Here is a 22,755-nt window from a genome sequence, read left to right as displayed (position 1 = left end):
GTTAATGAGGGGGAAATGTCTTGCAGTGGACAACAGATGAAGACTTAACTGAAGCAGTTCATTCTTTGGGAGTAAATGATATTTTGGAGATAAAATTTTTTGAAAATCGGGCAAATGGCCAATCAAAGGGGTAAGATTTTTTTCCCTAATATAAGTTAGTAGCTAGTGATTACGGTTTTGGGGTAAGTTTTCTTCAAGTTAATGCTTACTATTCGCGTGTGTAGGGTGCTATATTATCCACATTGGCAGGAGGTTCTTGGGCAAAGATTTGTACTCCATTTGTGTTGTGATCTAGCTCACTAAAATTAGTGAAGCTGGAAGTGTAGAGATTATGTTTGTTCTTTAATTTTCCTGAGTTTTCTCCATCTACGGTTGAAAGGATTATTGAGATGACAGTTTGAAGAAACGATACTATCCCTGTGATTAAAGGGTGGGGGAACAGGGCAACAGGAGAGTAATGTAACATGGAGGTTTTGCTTTATTTTTTTAAACTGTTAAACTATACAAATGCGATAAGGTCATTATAGGAACATTATAAAGGATATTCAGAAGTAAAAAATAAAAAGCCACAATCTAACTATCCATAGAGGATCACTTTTAACATTTTAGTGAATATACTTTCAAGTTTTTTCAGTGGTTGCTAAGTAAGACTTTGAATCTGAGCTCCTCCATTTATTTTGTGATGTTGGACAAGTACTTCATATTTTTATTGCAAAAAAAACCCAGGATTACAATTCATATGTTTTATAATGTGTTTGATTTGATACAAGGAGTAAAACAAGTATTTATCAGTAAATACACGTTCTCTCTAATGTCTTAATTCTTTCCATTATACTTTATATGTTACTGTAGGTATTTTACCATTCTTAGTTTTGGTTATTTGGGTTGTTTCCAGTCTTTGCCTTTTATAACTGTGTTATAGCAGGAATCATTTTATATAAAACTGTCTTCTGAACGTATGCAGTAGCCTCCTACTTGGTGTTCCTGCTTTCATCTTATTCTCCTAAAGTCTATACTACACATAGTAGAAGTTGAAAAAAAGTGACATCAATATTCATCTGCTCGGAATTTTCTAATGGTTTCTCTCTCACTCAGAGTAAAAGCCAGAATCTTCACTATGGCGTACACACACTATGTGATGTTTCTCCACCACCTCTCTGACATTATCTCCTACCACTCTTTGCTTCCTTACCCTGTTTCAGCCACATTAGTATCTTTGTTGTTTCTGAAACATATTCTTTTTTTTTTTTTTAATATATCTTCATTGATTTCAGAGAGAGGAAGGGGGAGAGAGAGACAGAGAGAGACAGACAGACAGAAACATCCATGATGAGAGAGTCATTGATCGGCTGCTTCCTGCATGCCCCCAACTAGGGAACGAGCCAGCAAGAGCCAGCAACCAGGCATGTGTCCTGACCGGGAATCGAACCGCGATTTCCTGGATCCTAGGCCGACGCCCAACCGCTGAGCCAAGCCTGGCTGGGCATGAAACATATTCTTTCTTAGGACCTTTATTCTAGATGTTTCCTCTTTTGGTTTATTTTTCCCCCCAGATATTCACATGGATCTCACTTCATTCAGGACTCTGTTTAAGAGTTCCATCCCTGCCCGGCCGGGCGTGGCTCAGTGGTTGAGCATCGACCTAGGATCCAGGCGATCGGGGTTCGATTCCCGGTCAAGGCACATGCCCGGGTTGCGGGCTCGATCAATGACTCTCTCATCATTGATGTTTCTATCTCTGTCTCTCCCTCTCCCTTCCTCTCTCTGAAATCAATAAAGATATATTTAAAATAAATAAAGAAAGAAAGAAAATGGAGTTTGAGTCTTGGTTTAAAAAAAAAAAAAGTTCCATCCCTGACCATCTTGTACAAAATTTATTTTTTCTGTTACTAGTGTATTTTTGTTTGTGTATTGCCCTGTCTCCCACTACATTATAAACTCCATGAAAGCAGGGATTTTGTTTTGTTCACTATTGTATCCCTAGCCTTAGGATGTTGCCTGGCATGTAGAAGGTGGTGTGTTGCTCAATAAATATTTGTTAAATTAATGAGTTCATTAAACTGTTCCTAAATTTAATCTTGCCTCAAAACTGCAGAATTTTTTTGTTGACCAGAATGAGGGCTCTAGCTAACAACCATTTTGAACATTAGGGAGAAAGGAGTTCTAAGCTCCTAAAAGTCCTTCTGATCACCTAGAATATACTATAGCTGTGCAAAATTATTAATCATTTTTTCATTTTAAATGTATTTTTCTTAATTGTGATATAATTCAGATACCATAAAATTCACCCTTTAAAAGCGTTCAGTGTTTTTTTTCGTATATTTACAAAGTAGTTCAACTATTTGTATCTCATTCCAGAACATTTCATCACCCCTAGAAGAAATCTCATACCCATTAGCAATCTGTCTGTACGGACTGCCTTATTCGAACATTCCATATAAATGGAATCATACAATAATAAATGGCCCCATGTCACTTATTTAGCATAATGTTTTCAAGGTTCATCCATGTTGTAGCATGTATCAGTACTTAATTCTTTTTATGGCCACATATTTCATTATATGGATGTACCCCCTTTTTTATTTTACCCATCATTTGATGGACATCGGGGTTCTTTCTGCTTTTGCTAATTATGAATAATGCCCCTATGAATAGTCATATACCAGCTTTGTATGAACATAATATTTTCAATTCTGTTGGGTGTATATATATATACACCTAGGTGTGGAATTACTGGATTATGTGTTGGCTCTATATTTAACTTTTTGAGGAATTGTTAGATTGTCAAAGGGGCTCTGCCACATTACATTCCCATCAGCAGTGTATGAGGGTTTCAGTTTCTCCTCATCCTCACCAATACCTGTTGTCTTTTTATTAAAGCTTCCGTAGTGGGTGTGAAATGGCATCTCACTGTGGTTTCGATTTACATTTCCCTGATGGTTGATGATGTTGAGCATCTTTTCATCGTAGCATTATTCATAATAACCAAAAGTGGAAACAACTCAATTGTCCATCAATGAATGGATTTTTTAAATGTGTTATCCATATGATAGAATATTATTCAGCCATAAAAAGAAATTAAGTACAGATACATGCTACAACATGCATAAACCTTGAAAACATGATGCTAAGTGAAAGAAACCAGTCACAAAGGACTACATATTGTATGATTCCATTTATATGAAATGTCCAAAATAGACAAATCCATAGATTCAGAAAGGGGATTAGTGGTTGCTTAGGGTTGGGGGATGAGAGAAAATGAAGTGACAGCTAATGGGTATAAGGTTTTATTTTGGTGTGGTGAAATGTTCTAAAATTGTGATGGCTGTGAAATTGTGAATGTACTAAAAACCACTGAACTGCACACTAAATGAGTGAGTTGTATGGTATGTGATTTAAAAAGTTAAAGGTGAGCCCGGCTGGGTGTGGCTCAGCAGTTGAGTGCCGACCTGGGATCCAGGCAATCGGGGTTCGATTCCTGTTTGGGGCATGTGCCCAGGTTGCGGGCTTGATCCCCAGTTGGGGGCGTGCGGGAGGCAGCCGATCAATGACTCTCTCATCATTGCTGTTTCTGTCTCTCCCTCTCCTTTCCTCTCTCTGAAATCAATAAAGATATATTTTTTTAAAAAGTTAAAGATGAAAGTATCAACTTACATAGTTTTAATTTAAGAAATGTTTTCTTAGATAAAATTGAATTCAGGCTATTTCCTTTTATTTCCTTTTTAATAATAGTAACATTAACCTCTCCTCACTTTCTATCCTCACCCCTTTAAACAACTTTTAGGTTTGCTCTTGTTGGTGTTGGATCTGAAGCATCCTCAAAAAAGTTAATGGATCTGTTGCCTAAAAGAGAACTTCATGGTCAGAATCCTGTTGTAACTCCATGCAATAAACAGTTCCTGAGTCAATTTGAAATGCAGTCCAGGAAAAGTAAGCAATTCCTCTGAGGCTTTTATTAAAAGATGTGTATTTTAATCAATGTTGCTAGCATTTATTAGATATTATACTAGAAAAGTCATTTTAATATTTAGTTTGTTGGAGAATCCATTTTAGAAAGTCCATGCTTTACATTTGATTTAATTACTGGTTATGACTGTGGTCCTATGTGCTGGAAACCTACTCCCATTTTTCTCTAGGTGTCACAAACCCAATATTATTCAACAGTGTGCAAGTTCTGTAGCCCTGCCATTCTTGTCCTGTCATTCCCATCCTAGAGAAAGGAAGAAACTACATTCTAATCCTTAGATTGAAGGAAACTTATGTGGATGTGTGTTATGGTGGTGGAGAAACCACTGATAACCAGAAAATATTCGTTGATTTCTGCTTGGCACCAAGACCTTTCACCACTTGGTAAAGTGACTGTAGAAAAGATTTGCCATTGCCCACTATGAATGCTATCGCTTAAAGAGATAAAGTGGATGATCATGTAATTAACAGAAATTCAAGTGGTTGGTGTTTTTTTAATGTTTTAGCACTTAAGGCTTAAGTAACTAAAGACTGTTACAAAATTTAAAGGGTTTGTGCTTAATGAAATTAATATTTCTGTTGGAGAATTTTGGTCTTGGCTGCTGCAGAGAATACTGTATTTTGAAAGTAACTTATAATCTATTCATTGGAAATACATTTATGCCTGGCTATTTTGAGACTTCAAAAGAACTTAGATAGATGTGAATGTTTTCCTAATGAATACTTCTCAAGTAGTTTGGATGGTCCCAAGGCATATCTGCAAGTTAGTATATAGTATAAATGAACTTTGAAATATGGTTGTTTCTAATAACAATGGTTACGTTTCGGAGAACTATTTTAATAAATGCTATTTATGAGTATTTGGATATTTGCAGCTACACAATCAGGACAAATGTCTGGGGAAGGTAAAGCTGGTCCTCCAGGAGGCAGTTCACGTGCAGCATTTCCACAAGGTGGTAGAGGACGGGGCCGTTTTCCAGGGGCTGTTCCTGGTGGGGACAGATTTCCTGGGCCAGCAGGACCAGGAGGGCCACCCCCACCGTTTCCAGGTAAAATTTTTCTTAAATTACCATGGATAAAATGTGTCTATCTAATACCTCTTTTCCTTTTCTCTCTTTTCAAGTAATGCATTATTGATGTGACTTACTCTCCTTGTTATGCTATTTTTGGAATCCAGGAAATTTGATCAAGCATCTTGTTAAAGGAACTCGGCCTTTGTTCCTGGAAACTAGGATTCCATGGCATATGGGGCACAGCATAGAGGAAATACCCATTTTTGGCCTAAAAGGTCTTTATTTTTCTCCAAACTTGCTTGACTTATATATAGAATATTTACATCCGTCTTATTTTCTTACCTCTTAAAAAATTCTTTCAAGACAATTTTTCCTTGTTTCACTTTCTAGCTTGGCATCAGAGTAGAATATAAGGTGGGTGATTTCACTGTAAGAAATGTGTGTATGCTGAAAGATGGAAACTATCGCTAAGCATTGTTGTCTTTAGTAAAGTTTTTATTTCAATAATTTTTCTTAAGCATAAATTGAGGAAGTTAAATTTGTAAGGATATACTTTACCTTTGTAGTTAGTGTAGCATTTACTATGTGGGTTTTATTTAAAGAGAAAGAATCTTGCTCTGAGTTATGCTTTAAAAGTATAATGTTGGCAGAAAGGTTAAAATACATTATTGAAGTGTTGTTGTTTTTTCTCTCTCTCCCCTTTATTCTGTAGCTGGACAGACTCCACCACGTCCACCCTTAGGTCCTCCAGGCCCACCTGGTCCACCAGGTCCTCCACCTCCTGGTCAGGTTCTGCCTCCTCCTTTAGCTGGGCCTCCTAATCGAGGAGATCGCCCTCCACCGCCAGTTCTTTTTCCTGGACAACCATTTGGGCAGCCTCCTTTGGGTCCGCTGCCTCCTGGTCCTCCACCTCCAGTTCCTGGCTACGGCCCCCCTCCTGGTCCACCACCTCCACAACAGGGACCACCTCCACCTCCAGGCCCCTTTCCACCTCGCCCACCTGGTCCTCTTGGGCCACCCCTTACACTTGCTCCTCCTCCGCATCTTCCTGGACCACCTCCAGGTGCTCCACCGCCAGCTCCACATGTGAACCCGGCTTTCTTTCCTCCACCAACTAACAGCGGCATGCCTACATCAGATAGTCGGGGTCCACCACCAACAGATCCATATGGCCGACCTCCGCCATATGATAGGGGTGACTATGGGCCTCCTGGAAGGTAAGTTAGTATGTATCTTTGAATGTAAACTTTGTAAGTTTGGTAAAAGATACTGTATACTCCATCACTGAGGTTTTTAAAAAATTACGGCCTTTTCTCCAGATACTTAATTTTCTGTGCTATATTCTCTTATTAGAAGAGGCAGTATGGTATGGTAAAAAGATACAGAACAGGGTTGAGAATACTCCACCTCTGCCACTTACATAGCCATGTGATTTAGGGCAAGTCACTAACTCACTGGGGATTCATTTCCTCCATATGTTTTTTAAAAGTATGTTTTTTCTTGAGTGTTTTGGAGAGAGAGGGAGAGGGAGAGAGCTATGGGGAAACATTGATAAGAGAGAAACATCAATCGTATCAGTTGGCTGCCTCCTGTATACCCCATACTGGGGTTTGAGCCTGCAACCTGGGTGTGTGTCCTGACCAGGAATTGAGTCTGTGACCTCTTAGTGCATGGGACAACATTCAGACAGCTGAGCCCACACCGGACAGGGTTACATGTACAACTTTTTTTTTTTTTTTAATACATTTTTATTGATTTCAGAGAGAGGAAGGGAGAGGGAGAGCAAGATAAAAACAGAAACACAGAATCGAACCTTGATCTCCTGGATCATAGGTCGATACTCAACCACTGAGCCATGTTGGCCAGGCTACATGTACAGTTTTTAAAGTTGTCAAGTAGCTTTAGAAAATCTTGGCATTTTACTCATTTTCCCCCCAACAAATATTTACACTTATGGAGTACCTTTTATTTTCCAGATACTTTTCTAGGGATTTGGTGGCAAACTGGATAGCCTGAGATCTTATATCTTATTATCCTTCAGTTGTGAGTTGGGCTCTCTGCTTAGAGTATCCAAACGGAATGAAACCAGATTCCTGTCCTTGATAGTGTAGGCTATATTTTGCAGTCAACATTTTGTGTGTGTGTGTGTATTCATCAAAAAATTTATATCTGTTTCTGTGTGACTGAAAAATAATATATTGTAGCTGTGTAAATATGTCATTCCTGCCCTCCAGAAAAACAAGATTTCTAAGCTGCTACTTCATTTCAGCTATAAGATAGTGGTATAAGAGAATTTTGGTTAGATTTGCTTTCTTTGTAGGAGAAAAATAGCATGCTTCAATCTGGAAAAGTAAATACTTAGATCTAAGGTATTTCTCAAAAGCATTCAATATGAATTGCTTTATATATTGTTAAGACTAACTTAGAAAATCTGTTGAATATGAGGTAAGGTTTATTCTGATTTTATAGGGAAATGGATACAGCAAGAACGCCATTGAGTGAAGCTGAGTTTGAAGAAATCATGAATAGAAATAGGGCAATCTCAAGCAGTGCTATTTCAAGAGCTGTGTCTGATGCTAGTGCTGGTTTGTATATTTCTTCCTGTATTAATATTTCTTATTTATGTTATTAAGATAACCATTTACCTATAGTAATTTTTATATTCCGAAATCATTACCTATACTTTATTTAAAAGGTATTGAAGAAACCTATGTGTCACAGTGTAATGGAAAAACTCCTAATTTAAAAATTCTAGATGTAGGTTTAAATCTTAGCCCTGACATTTAATGAGTCAGGAGCCTTAGAGTCACTCATTTATTATCATATTTACAAAATGATAAACTTGCTTCACACAGCTGTAATAATACCAGATTGTGCTAATTTTGTGCACATTTTTAAAAGCCTTTTCCAAATGACAAAACACTAAAAAAAATTAAGATACCTTCTGTGGTCATTTTAAAGTTCACTTCTTGTATAGAATGCTTTATACTCTTACTGCAGGTGGTTTGGTGGTATTTTGAAAATAAAACTCACTTGACTTCAATCCCTCTTCTCCTAACAGGTGATTATGGGAGTGCTATTGAGACATTGGTAACTGCAATTTCTTTAATTAAACAATCCAAAGTATCTGCTGATGATCGTTGCAAAGTTCTTATCAGCTCTTTGCAAGATTGCCTTCATGGAATTGAATCCAAGTCTTATGGTTCTGGATCAAGGTAAAACTTTCCTGTCTCATTTCTATTTAAAACTGCTACTTTTACAAATAGAAAAAATAATGTTTGGGACTTTAAAATAGGACTTTGATTGTACTTATTACTGTTTACTCAGCAATTAAGAGGTTGTTTTTGTTGTTTTTTGTTTGCTTTTTAACTCTAAATCAACTGTCCAGTGTTCGTTTGCTTAAAACCCTTCAAAGGCTTCCAGTTACTCTTAGAATAAGACTGTAAACACTGAGGTACTGTGTGATACAGTCCCTGTCTATCTGTTCAGCCTCATCGTGTACCTCTCCTCTTACTTACTATTCTCTAGCCATACTGGTCTCCCTTCTCTTTCTCAAGCACTTGATCATCTCACTGTTTTTGTATTTGATAGTCTTTCTGTTAGGAGCCCTTTTCTTCAGCTTGTCACCTGGCTTTTTTTAAAAAATAAATGTTTTTATTGATTTTAGAGAGAGAGGAAGGGAGGGGGCGAGAGAGAAATCCATTGGCTGCCTCCTGCACGCCCCCACCTGGGGACCGTGCCTGCAACCCAGGCATATGCCTAGACCATGGGATGATGCTCATTCAAGTGAGCCACACCAGCCAGGGCATGGCTTCTTATATTTTTCATGCCTCAACACAATCTTAACTTCTAGCAAGGGTCTTCTCCCAGGACATTTTGTCATGTTTTGTTATTTCTTTCGTAGTGCCTACTATAATCTATTCCATTTATTATTAACTCACACTTCTTTTCACTATACATGTTGAAAGGTGGAAGGGGCCTTACCCATACTATTAACTATAATATTTCTCTTTTTTAAATAACTTTATTGGAGTGACATAGAGTCAAGTGTACATCATCCACATACTGTGTGTTCACCACCAAAAGTGTAGTCTCCTTTAATCACCATATATTTGACCCCCTTTACCTTCTTTGAAATCCTCTTACCTCCCTTACCCTCTGGTAGCCACCATACTGTTGTCTGTCTGAGTTTTGTTTTTTCAATAAATTTTTATTGATTTCACAGAAAGAGGGAGAGAGGGAGAAACATCAGTGATGAGAGTCGTTGATGGGCTGCCTCCTGCATGCCCCCTACTGGGGATCGAGCCGGAAATTGTGGCATGTGCCCTGACCTGTAATTGAACGGTGACCTCCTGGATCATAGGTCAATGTTCAACTACTGAGCCATGCTGGGCGGGCTGCCTGAGTATTCTGTTTATTCGTTTGTTGCTTTCTGTTTTATATCCCACATATGAGGGAAATAATACGGTTCTTGTCCTTTTCTGTCTGACTTAATTCACTTAGTATGATACTCCCACGATCCGTCCATGTTGTTGCAATGGCAGTATTTCATCCTTTCTTATTATGGCTGAGTAGTATTCCCTTGTGTATATGAACTACATTTTCTTTATCCAATCATTTACCAAAGACCACTTTGGTTGTTTCTGTGTCTTGGCTACCATGTATGATGCTTCGATGAACATAGGGGTACATATATCTTTACGAATAAATGTTTCCTAATTTTTTTGGTAGATACCCAGAAGAGGTATTCCTTGGTTGTATGGTAGCTCTAGTCTTAATTTTTTGAGGAACCATTGTACTTGTTTTCCATAGTGGCTGTCATTACAATATTTCTAATGAATATACAGAATGGATGCTAAATGAATATTTCTTGAACAAAGGAGTTAATGAATGAATTATCTATTCTTAGTTTTTTTAACTAGGTAAATTCCATTTTTTAGCATTACTGCTGACCTTGAAATTTTAAATGTTTTTGAACGGTAGATCTTTAATCTTCACATGATACTCTTAGATCTGTCTTTTTGTGTACTTTATCTGGTGGTAAAATCTTCAAAAATTGAGGAAAAGGAGGTTTTCATTGTCATGGTCCCCAACTTTATAATTATTACATTGTGACCCAGTGTAAGGACTTTTGTATCTCAACAAATTAGGCATAGCTGATAAAGCCTTCTTTTAAACTTTTTAAGTCCAAAATAAGCACCTAGTAATGAATTTCAAATTTAGAATAGAATTTCTAAAAGTATTTTAGGCAACATACTTTGTTAAATTACCTGTGGGTGTGTTTTTTTAAAAGCGATTTATGAGACATTTCTCTTTATTAAGTAACAATGTAAATAGTATCCCAGTCTTTACTAGTAGTCATAATTACTAGATTTTCTTCTTTGCTTCCCACCACTCTTCCCAGCCCTGCCACCAAACATGTATATATTATTAGAAAATTTCTTGGAGGAGTAACATTTTGGTTAGGTATAAATGTAAAATTGATACTTACATATAGGTTTAGGTAACCTGTGTTAATAGGTGGTAATTTCTATTTAAGTCTCATTGTATACTGAGTGATTTCATGAATTTTATATCTACAGAACTACCTTTTATATATTCTTTACCTTGAAACAGAAGTCCTTTGAAATTTTCTCTCTTACCTTTCTCTTTATTATTTGGTGAACAATACATGTCTGTTTTAGACTACCAGTTAAAATAGATAAAACATGATATTACGTATTGCCCTGGTGTGACAGGTTATCAATATTTGGGTGAATATTTTAAAATGGAATTTCTAGTTCATGCTTGTAGGTGAATTGGTAAATCATTGATAGTTCAGGGTATCATGAGTTTGAAATAGGCTTATAAAAAATTTTTTGCCTTAGATATTTTTACACACAAAAATATTGAAAATCTTTTTAAACTATCCAATTATGGAGAGCATTAATCCAGCAATTTCTTTTAGAAGACGTGAACGATCAAGAGAGAGGGACCATAGTAGATCGCGAGAAAAGAGTCGGCGCCATAAATCCCGAAGTAGAGATCGTCATGATGATTATTATAGAGAGAGAAGCAGAGAACGAGAGAGACACCGGGACCGAGATCGGGACCGAGACCGAGAGCGTGACCGAGAGCGCGAGTATCGTCATCGTTAGAAGGTGGGTATTCCTTGTTCTTGTTGTATTTAGTGTATGCATTATTAATGGTAATTATAACTCCAAGGCTATTGTTTATACAGTATATACCTACATTTTAAATGGTCCAACTACTTGTTCTGAATTTAATCTTCTGGAACCATCTGAGACAAATGACGGGTAAGTAATGACAGGTAAAAAAAAATTTGACCTCTAAGTATTGTGTTGCTGTTACAACTTTTAGCTTTCAGATTGTTAAGGGTCTTAAGAAAGCAAGAAAATAATCAAGAGGACTCATTGTCTACTTCTAAAATCTATAAATTGGAATTCTCTTATTCACATAATTTACATGTGATTTAAAATATATAATACAAGGAGTTATTCCATATATATACATACATATAAAATGTGCTTGGACTTTAAAAAATAAATTTAAAGTTTCTCTCCTGGAACTAACTCTGTCCCTAAAACTTTTAAAAGTACAGGATGGTTTCTCAACATTGAAAGAGCTTTTCTACTTTTAAAAAAACAACTTGTAGTAAAGACACTTTTACTAGCATCTGGTTTTTGTTTTTAAAAGAGAAAAAAAACGACAGCATCCTTTAATTCGCAAAGAAGAAATGAAACTTACTCCATAAAATGGGTTCAGGGTAGTCCATATCTAAGAATTTTTAATTGTATCAAATTATACATCCCAGGTTAGAATAACCTTGAAATAATTTTCTTTGATGTTTCATTCATAACCATAATCATTGTCTTTTTTTCTGTATTTTAAAACTTTCTTGTGTACATTTTTCATAAAGTGGGAAGAGTTGTCTGTTTCTACTTCATTTTCACGTGTAATTTTATTTTTATAACTGTGAACAGCATTTATTCATGTGAAAAGTGGGAGGGAGGAGGGCACTATAAAGGCTGGTGCATGTGACACAAAGGCTATTCTGTAAACAAATATTTTTCCGTTATATGTTGGTGGCATATTCAGATTAGACTAAAACAAACCCCTTGAGGTAACTACTCTTTACACAGTTATTTCCCATAGTTATGGGAAACATTGAAAATTAAGTGACGGTAATTGTTAGTATTTAAATTGTTATGGACAAAATCGAAGATTTTACCAAGTGTATAATTTATGATAGAATAGCAGTTTCTTTAACTATAATAGACACATTTTAACAATTGATAATTTTTGGGGTAATTTAGCAAATAAGCATGTAGGCCTTATTTTTATGGTACCCAATACGCTATTACATTATTTGCAGTTTTAAGGGCACATTGAAGTGAAAAGGCCAGTTTTAATACTCTTCCTTGCATTTCAAATATGCATTTTGAATATTTATCAAAGTTTTAATTTTAAAATAGTCCTCTATGTATTGTATTATAGAACTTAAATACTTCTCAAAACATTTCTTTAATATGATGCAAAATATTTTTCACTTTTAAAATTAATCTTATTGAAATCAATACTGTTTTTCTGGATATGAGTAAAGAATTGAATGTTATATCATGTAAACTTAAACATTAAATTTTAAAGAGACAGGTTTTTGTCCCCCTGGGTTGAATAGATGTGATTTCATCTTATGCAAAACTTATCAGTGTCCATCAGTTGCTTTAGATGAATTGTGGCCAACTTATTACTTGAATGCTTATCAGCCATTTCATTTATATAATGGGGTACAGGACCTACAAGTCATATTTTTATTTAGACTCTGTTATCAACAAGATTCTATTTATTGAAGGCATGGTAATAAAACTTGCGTATATTTTCAGTCATCTCTTAAGATTGGATGTCTCCATCAGGGGCTTCTGAGCCAGTTTGTACCCAAAATTAATTAATGAGGTTTCTTACTGGTTCTATTTAAATTAACATAGTCAGCCAAGTAACTCCTTAAAGTTCATTGTTGATTTTAAGTACTTTGAATTAACTAACATTACATTTCAGTAATGGGTACACCTAACTATATCATGGCTTGAGTTTCTTTAGATTCAGACATTAACTATGAATTCCTAACTTGCAAACTATTGTTGACATTTTTCTTAATCACTGATGTGTACCATACCAAAATTTTCATGTTTTGTTTGTACATTAATCAGAATTGAGTTGTAATATTGTTATGTGCCTTCATCCAAGCAAAAATTTTACATAAGCATTTCCAGTGCAAACATTTATGTTATTCTGGAATATTATATCTTTGCTATAGCAAACTTATTTATTGAGGATGAATAAAGGGATGGGGAATGGGATTAAATATAATCAAGTGAAAAACTTTTAAAAATAAACAGCTATCTGCACATTTAATCACCTGAATAATAAGGTCTGTTGACCTTTTTAGAAGTTTTAAAATATGAGTCCTTTTGAGCTTTCAGGTAAATCTTAAATTGACCAAATGGAGTAAGAGTAACTTGGAAGCTAAAGTGAATGTCACTAAGTCTGTATACAAATAAAACAATGTAATCTATTAAAGTGAATGATGAATGGCTAAAAGAGCAAGTTCTTAATTTAACTGGAAACATAATGATGTTGGCAAGCTGTAAATGTCTGTCCCATCTTAATTTTTTTTGTGTTTGAACTGTTGGTAATGTTAATTGCATTCTCTCATTTTAAAAATGTATTAGTTTTTATTAAAACATATAATATCTAGGTTCAAATAGATAGTATTTCAATGGGATATCAGTATTGTAAATTTTTGGTATGTAAATACATTGTGCTTTATATTCTGTAATTTCTGCCTCTATTCTCAGACCACTCTGAGCAAAACAAAAGTATTTCAGTGTTTTAAGATTGTACACTTAACAGAAATAATTTTGCTTTCATAGTTGAGTTATTTTCATATAGGTTGCATTCCACTTATTACTTGTTTGGAACAACCCTACTCAGTAAATTCTGTTAAGTCACTTTCTCTTTGTGTACTGAAGAGTTGAAACCAAATTATTATTTTTTAAATACTCTTTATTCATCTCTCCCTTTCCCTGATAAATGAGGTTTTTTATATTCTCAAATCATTATGCATTTCTTTGATAAATTTAAGCATCATGTATGGAATATGGATTAAATAACTAACTTTTTATTGAATGATTACTTTTGCCATAAATATTATGATCTTAGATGTTACTGTACAAGATTTAGGGTACTTTGCATTTCTTACTCAGTTTATAGTTTTTCATTAATTTGGGGAAAACAAAAGCCAAAACAAAAGGTTTTTTTATGTTGTTTCATCTTAAGAGTTAGTGTTACTTTGAGGCTTATGTGAAAATTAAATTCTCTTTAATTATCTGATGAATGATACTAGTGGTAATTAGATTTAAAAATTATTCTGCAACTCTTAGGTAATCTGAGATCTGCTTTGTATTGTCCAGCTTTGTGTTTTCCCTTATATCCTAACTGCCTGCTTCTTCTGGCTCTCACTTCTTTCACTCTTAATTTTCCTTGCTTTTAGTATTATTTGCAAAACTTGTCTGACTAGATTACATAGCTATCTTAATTGAAGTGCAGAAGGGTAGGAAGTGATCCCTTGAATGAATGTATATAGTGTGTTTTTGCTCACTGTGGTTTAAGAATATGGTTGTTTACAAACAATGTTCCCTCTTTTAAAAAATTCCATGCCAATGTGAGTCACTTTGCTCTTTCACCATCATCTTAGTGTGAAGTTTATTATTATTGTTCTAGTTTGTAAATTAAATTGTTCTGAATGAATAATGTTTTGAATGAATATTTAGTTAGCATTGTTTAACAAAAGCCTAATAACCAACAAGGCCTAGGTTTGCCTTATATGCTATCCAAATTTACTAATTTGTTTTCTGTGGTAGCATGTTTTAACTCTCAAAGTGAATACTGAATTACACAAGCAGCTTATTTTGAAATGTCCACTTCGTGAAATTTTGAGGACAAAGCTGAGTTTTGTTTGACTGTGGTGAAGTTCATTTTTATTTAGTGAAATGCCTAGAACAACAATCATGTAAAGGTTTTATAGTGTAATAAAAGGCTTTAGTTTAAATGAGGTAAGTACTAACTCTAAAGATAGTAAGACAAAAATACAAAATGTTTTGGTAGTAAGAGGATTTTTTTGTAAACATCTACAGTAGACAGAATTTTGTGCAATATATACTAGTCAATGCAGGAAGGAATTTTGATTTTTAAAAAGATTTAACTTATATTTAGATACTTCTGTTTCTTTTGCCCACCCTATCTCTATTCCTCTTGTTAAGGAGAAATTTTGAGGTAAAAGAGAATTTAATTTCACTGAGTAAATAAAAGTACATCTCTAAAATTATATTAGAATTATTAAAATTCGATATATTAATGTAAAAATCTATAAAGAGCCATATCAAATATACATTTGGATCTTTTACTTGAAGGATGAGTTTGCCATGAGTTTGAGATACTGATGCTAACAAATTTGCTTAGTTTCTAACAGAAACACTCATGATTAGTTACTATTGATTTAATCTTACATTAATCTCAGCATGCAGGTGTTTCTGTTCTGAAATTATATTTAGTCTTCATTTTACAGATTTTATTTAAGGAGCTGTAGGTTCCATTTGTCATCTTCATTGTTTAATAACTGTTAACATAGATCTTCCTTTTATAACTGATAGCTAAAGCAAGTAATTGTGTGGCTTTGACATGAAAAGATTTGACCAAATGGTATTCTGAAAACAACAGCATTGAATGTATTTGTCACTTTTAAGCTTCTTTTTGATATCTTTGTTTATGTAGATGTCTACTTAGAAATTTGAAACTATAATATGGAATTGGATTATTGGAAATGGGTTGTATTGCCTTCAAAATTGCTTTCGTTTGAGATTGTAAATTTTGTATTTTCAAATGGATAACTGTAAAGTGTTTAGAAATAGAAATAAAAACTGTCAGAATATCCCCCAGATTTTTATGTCTGTATGGTGAAAATGAGAGGTTTATTAATAGTAAAGTTCTAACTATAAAGTATAATCATGCAAAAGATGGGTGCATTCGTCCTGGATAAAGGTGTGTGTTGTAATTTCACGAACAGGATTTTCTACATTAAAAGCAGTAAAATTCTCCACTGGAGTGATAAATGATAAAAAGTTGCAGTGTATGTCACATGATTTTTGGAAGGGTTGGGTATTTTTGTTTTGCTCACTGTGACTTTAAATAATTTTTCCCTCTTTATGACTTATCTCTCCCAGCATAACAAAAAATATAGATTTATTTTTTAGTAATCCGTTTTTTCATATTCCTTATCTCTTTAATACTGTGATACTAGTTTTTAAAAGTGCATTGCAAATAATAAAATAAAACATTAAAGCTGCCTTTCTAGATTTTTTTAATGAAATAATTCCACCAAAAGGTTCAACAACAATAAAATAAGGGTACAATAACAGGTAACATTAGAAATGGTTTAAGTATCTCTTTGAAAAACATGGGCAAATGGAAACTATTTAAGAGAAAGTCCAGGATTATAACATTGTTTTTTCCTTCTGCAGTTATAAAAATTTAGGTTTTTTACTGCTAGGCAATGTGAATGTATATTTGTACTGATGCTCTTAGGATTCTTAGAGCCTAGTGGAGAGGAAAGGACATAAAGGATAAAATTTATAGTTTGATAGAATATTAATTACTCAATTGTAGAGCAAAAATATTTCTTAATTTTATGGCAAAATGTCACTAAATATTGTGCTCTTTTACCTCTTACTACATCATCTTATTATTGAAATACTCTCTTGGGATTTATATTTTAAATACGTGATGTTTTAGTGATCACTTATCCAAGTTAATTGATTGTCTCTTTTGTGAATCTCTACTTGAAGCTTGCACAATTATGTATTCCAAAAATTTTAGTTTATCAAATTTATTGGGGGTTTTTTTCTTCATGTGAGTTTTCAATGAAATTTATCACTGTAGATTCCTATTTAGCTTGTTTTTGGTTATTTTATATATTACATTAGATATTTAAATATAGGAGGATTAGAGTGAAAGTAAAGTAAATGTTTTAAATTTGTATTACGTCTGAAGATTTGTACGTGGATGTTATATTTATTTAAATGTGCATACTGAGCTATATATTTACAAATTTTGTAACATGGAGGACCTTTTGATTGATAACATTTGCAGAAGTTCCTGTATGCTGTCAAATACAACTAATTTGTAAAATAACTTATTGCATTTTATATTCAATTCGAATTTAATTGTTAATGCATTCTATAGAATTTATGTGTTTGAATGAAAAATATTTACATTAAAATCATTCAAGCATTTTTAAAATTTATTTTTGTAGTGTGCATACATTAGAAAATGACTTATGTTTCCACCATCACAGAAACAGTAGCTGCTGTATTTTCACTTCTGTTTCAGTCATTAAATTTATAAGGCAATAAGGTCCAAGAAGAATGAAATCAGAATGTCTGAAGTTTTAATCATCACATAAATTGGGAGCATTTCTCCACCACAAAGGCAGCTACTGTTTCAGTTAATTCTTTGTGTTAGAATACGTAACAGTGAAATAGATGCACGACTTGTGTATGTATAGTTAAGCCAGCGTTTTTCTGTGTATTATGGGGAATAGCAAAATCTACATCACAAATTTTGACACATTACAGCTGAAGGAAGAGGAACACCTTCCAAGACAAAACAGTCTTCATGAGGGAAACATGACGCTTGTCCAGCAGTTTGCTTCTTGTGATTGAACTGAGCCTGTAAGGATTCATGGATAAAATGAACAGGAATAGATCTGAATAAAGCAAATCTGCATAAATGGTAACCAGTAGCTCTCCTTTTATTTTTTATGTTGCTTAACTGTTTTTATTTGAGGAAAACCTGTGTGATTTAAAAAGTTATAGCTTTTGCAACTTTATTACTGGTTATATACTTTTTGGCCATTATAATGTGCAAGCAACTGAAAAAATGTCAAGTAAATGCTTGTTTTTATAGTAGTTTGTTCTTGTTAAAAATGTTCATATGATAATGTCTGTAAACAGCACCACTTTGATTACAATAGATGTAGTGTTGTAATAAACTGTTTAATGGGGCTGATGTGTAAAGCTGTTCAAGTTATTTGATGTTTACACCTCAGGGAAAGTCTTGTGTTTAGCAATATCTAAAGATAATGTTACTATGACATTTATACTGTCCTTTAAAAAAGCGTTGCAATAGCATTTTTGGATATGCATTAATCTAATCTTGCGGTCAGTGAATTAAACATACTAATTAAGTGTCTGTTGCCCTTGGTTTTGATATTAGGATAGGTGATTACATGGATATTTAATATTTCTATATTCTGCTTTTCTAGCTGTTTTTACCTAGTTAGCTTGTGATTTTGCTGAATGGTATGTAAACCTGTAAAAAGTGACATTTCACAACAATTCAGGCAATGTGTTAGGGGTCAAAACAATTCTGTGGTTTTAACATTTTAGTAAAAACCCATACGTTATTTGCTACAGTAATGCAGCTTAATCACAACACAGATGTACTGAAATGCTTAATTGTAAACTGCTGGCATTGAAGAAATATTTTGACACTTCCGACTTGATGCGGCAGTTATTTGTGGTTTTATATTGATAGTGCTTATGGTTAATTTTTGAAGCCATGGGCAGTGTAAATACAGTCATTCAGCAGATTTGAGTAAAGAGAGCCTTAGTTTTATTTTCCGGTTACTATATAGATTTCTGATGGGTGTGATGTTTATTAACGTCAGGTTGTATTCTCCCGTGTGTGTATTGGGAGGTTATAGGTATACTCTATCTCCATCGTTTAAGGAATTCTGTGTATTTTTATGCAAACTATTGATTCATGGTAGAGTTAATCAAAGATCTTTCCCCCAAACCTGCCTTGCATATAGGCCCCCAGTATAAGCACTTGCCTAGCATATGTTCTTAATTGCAAAATTAGCATAGGCAGTGTCACCTTGATTAGACATTTTATAGGAAGGTTATTTTGAATCACTACAGAAATTTGAACTAACATCCTTAAGCAGGTTATAATTTGCTTTTAATGTTTTTAAGATCTGATTATCTTTGAGAGGTCTTCTGATAATACACATTGGTTTTAAAAAGTATCGCCAAATTTTAGGACAATGCTTGAAGTATTTTTAGGTATCCTAGATATTATGTCATGTGCAACTGTAAAAGCCTTCCAGAAATTTGCACTGCAGTTCCTCACTTTCATCTTGTGTGCTGTCACAGTAGTTCTTACAAAATTAGCTGTTTCAAATTATTCATATTATCAGTTTTATTTTACAACAGTTCGTGAGAGTATTTATGCATGGGATCATTGGTGTTTATCAGAACTGTTTGCTTTCAAAATTTTTAAATGTTTTATCTTGTTGAAATGCATTTGCCCTTTTAACATTATTTGAGGGTTGTATCAAAATTGATTTTCTTGTTTTGTGTATAGGTGTTCTAGTTTTTATCATTTTCTAGTTTTTGATATTTTAATTACAATGCCCAATGCAAAGTATGGACATAAATATATTGCAAAGGAAATTAGTTAATAGTAAGCTTAAAAGGTAAGTAAATATTCAGAGAATAAAAATTTCTCTGAATGATGTTAAAATGGAATCATAAAAATCCAACTGTGTTTGAACTTGAAGTGAAACTGGAAATTTTATGCTAATTAAATCCTTCATTTACTTTCTCAATTTTTATCAGTGGAACCCTTTAATTGCTCATTCTATGTCACTCTCTTCTCCCTACATGGCTGATCTCATTACGTGACTTGTTACAGACAGTGTGAGTGTGCTAGAATTGCTTGCTGCTAGTCCAATATTTTTAAGTGTCAGAAGGAAATAACTTCTTGGTTTGACCAGTTAAATTTTACAGTCGTGTTCTACCTGATAACACATGAATGTATAGCTATAAAGGTGAAAATTGCAATCCTTGTTTTATTTATATCCCTTCTGTTGTCTATGGGCTGATATGATTTGAAAAATACTTCTTTTTTTAATGTATTAAAAACAACCCAAAGAGATAAGTCTTTATTTACATAGACACCAAAAAAAAAAGAGAGAGAGAGAGTGAGCAAGTCCTGGAGACCTTTCGTTTTTTTCGTAGTAGTAATTATAGTGGATATGAAAACAAATGTGAGTTTAATTTTAAGCCATAGCATTTATTGGTGCTATGCAGTCACATTCCTTTCAGTCAATAAAGTTATGTGTGAGTGATAACAGCACCTGAATGGTATTGCTTCTTGAAGCAACACTTTGAATTGAAACGCGCTGCCTTTAGTTTAGTTAGAGGACATATATTGTGGAAAGAATATTCCAGTGTAAATTTGGAAGTGTTTATTTTGTCAGTTTTCATAAGCAAGATTTGGACTAAGTTGCAGTGGCTGGTGATCATAGTTTAGTTCATTTAGTGTCCCGTTTACCTAGCATATTCTTAAGCAGTTAACTACAATTTGGAGTTCAAGTAACTTATGGATTGTAGTTTAGGGTATTATTTTCATTTAATTCTCCTGTGGAGAACATTGTTTTTTTTTACTAGTTTTTTAAGGTCAGTTCTTAAACACAGAGGTTTTAATGAATGTTGCATAACATTTTATAATGAAGGGAAAATTGTTGGAAGGGTAAAGACTTTCCCTTACATATTTAAATGTGCCAATAACTAAATACATACTGTTTTATACAATGAGATGCTACTATAAGACTTTCTGTTGGAGTGCTCTCGACATTTTGATTTTTATTATCTGAATGATCATTGCATTTTCTGTGTCTTATAAGATGGGTCCAACTTTGTGTTTTAAGATTCAGCTTGTTATTTTAAGAGAAAGTTTATGTTTGATTCTTTACCGAGAATACAGTATTGAGATTCTTGGCGTTTTACAGATACCTGCCTTTTAAATTTTAATCCATTAAGTTCATTTGCATCCCATAGCCGTTTGTAAATGTTTCCCACAGTTGTATGTACTTAAATGCACGTTTATCCATTGTACATATATGACATTTTTGTGCTAAAATACATTAAGTGGGATTTTTGTAGCAAAGCATTCTATTTTTCTGTTCTTAAAGTGTGTGTGTGTGTTTGTTGTTTTTTTACATTAATCTTCAGTTTAAACACTGGTGTATTTTTTTTTAGCAACTTGACTCTTAGAAGCCTTAGACTAATTTTTTAATAAATATTCAACCAAAAATTATAAATTTATTAAGATGTGGCCTTACATATAGCATTCCTTGTGTTAGTTATGTGAGATTTTTGATTTAGAAAAATCAGAGGATTCATGATTAAAGTTTCATTAAGTCGAAATAGAAAATGTGCTAAAATGTCTAGGCTTCTGGGAGGAAGTTCTTATACTCTTCTTTCTTGGCATTAGAAAGAAGCAATATGAATTTGAATATTCAAAATATTCAGGCAATTGTATGCTGTTCAGATTAATTTAGATTTGTCTTAACCAATGTTTCTTTAAAATTTCAGGTGGTTGGCATTTGCTGAGTGTGCAGCTACTATGGTTTTTGTATGGGATGTATAAACATTTGGTTAGTACAGACAGGTTTTAATGTTTTAAAGACTTCCTGCTATATTAACATTGTAATGGGAGTCTTTTAAAATGTTAGGTAGAATTTATTTGAAGTCACACAAATTTTAAATTGGGTGTCTGCAGATAGTAAATACTACAGAGTGTTTTCCATTCCATATGAGAGTATCCTAAAACTCTGCCATGGGTATAAATGTTTTACATTAATTTCATACTTAGACCCTGCATTCAGGAAAGAAAAACACAAAAAAAAACACATTTCATTTTGAAGTTGTTTCTCTCTCTCGTTGCATTGTTACTGCGTAACATTTCTCAGCATTTTGTAACTTATTTTAAAATACAGTGGTGAATTCATGTTTATTTTTTTTTTATGTTGAAAATTGAAGTACTCAGGTGGTATTTAATGGGAAAGGATCCTTTGCGGTAAATCATAGTGTATTCTAAGGAATGCATCTATAACATTGATGACTTTAGCCTTAAAAAAGGTCTTATTATTCCTTCTTCCTCTTCATCCCATGGTATATTAGCAAAGTAGTTTACAGTCTTGTACAGCCTTACAAAGTTGTTTTACAATTTTTGATGGAAAGCCCTTAACAAAAAAATTGTATCATATTCCAGTATCCATGAATTACTGAATCACGGTTTGTAAACGATTTGTCTAATACCAGAAGGCCAAAGAAAGTCTTGAAATTTTAGCTATGGTGACTTCACACAGTAAGATTCTGTGCAAAAGGTAAGGTGATCAAATGACATATTTTTGGTGTCCATGATAACTAGATTTCCACATTTGCTTCTATTAGAAAGCTCATTCCATTTTATTAAAATGTTTGTAATTGCAATTTTGTGTTTAATGTTTACTTTCTGTCTTTTCTTTCTTTAGCATTTAGGTAATTGTTCAGCAGTTTGCTGTATGGCCATTGTTGGTCTTAAACTGCACTAGTAACAAGCATGGTATTTATCTTGTATTGAAAATAAAACCAGTTTTGATAATACTTTGCAGTTTGTCCTTTTTGTTTGATTTATAGTTTGTGAACCATTGTATATGGTCTGAATAATTTATATCTATTGGCCACATGCAGTATAACAAAAATTGGACTGTGTTTGTCTGTATTTTGTATTTAAGCCAGACTCCTAGATAGTGGTTATTTTCTTCTGTATTGGTATTTGGTGGTCCTTAAAGAAGATGGTATCTGACTGAAATTAAGATTTAGAAACTTAA

The 22,755-nt window shown here is 33.7% G+C and overlaps 1 protein-coding gene across 4 annotated transcripts in view; it reads left to right on the top strand.

The window, feature by feature from the left end:
* Window positions 1-22,528, top strand: part of CPSF6 (cleavage and polyadenylation specific factor 6) — a 33,217-nt gene extending 10,689 nt beyond the window's left edge. The window contains exons 3-11 of one of the 4 annotated variants that reach the window (XM_087814548.1): window positions 27-130; window positions 3,785-3,930; window positions 4,842-5,015; window positions 5,144-5,254; window positions 5,692-6,196; window positions 7,449-7,564; window positions 8,041-8,194; window positions 10,930-11,119; window positions 17,669-22,528. In XM_087814548.1, coding sequence (XP_087670674.1) covers window positions 27-130; window positions 3,785-3,930; window positions 4,842-5,015; window positions 5,144-5,254; window positions 5,692-6,196; window positions 7,449-7,564; window positions 8,041-8,194; window positions 10,930-11,116 — 1,497 coding nt within the window. In that variant the 3' untranslated portion in view covers window positions 11,117-11,119; window positions 17,669-22,528. Of the gene's footprint in view, window positions 1-26; window positions 131-3,784; window positions 3,931-4,841; window positions 5,016-5,143; window positions 5,255-5,691; window positions 6,197-7,448; window positions 7,565-8,040; window positions 8,195-10,926; window positions 11,120-17,668 lie in introns of all 4 variants that reach the window. The other 3 variants (XM_087814547.1, XM_087814550.1, XM_087814549.1) reach the window with 3 other exon arrangements.
* The last annotated feature ends 227 nt before the right edge of the window (window positions 22,529-22,755 follow it).

This window comes from Miniopterus natalensis, chromosome 2 (genome assembly GCF_054644295.1).
Source record: "Miniopterus natalensis isolate mMinNat1 chromosome 2, mMinNat1.hap1, whole genome shotgun sequence".
NCBI classification, from domain to species: domain Eukaryota; kingdom Metazoa; phylum Chordata; class Mammalia; order Chiroptera; family Miniopteridae; genus Miniopterus; species Miniopterus natalensis.
The sequence above is the reverse complement of the archived record's forward strand: the minus strand, read 5'-3'. Positions and strand labels throughout refer to the sequence as shown.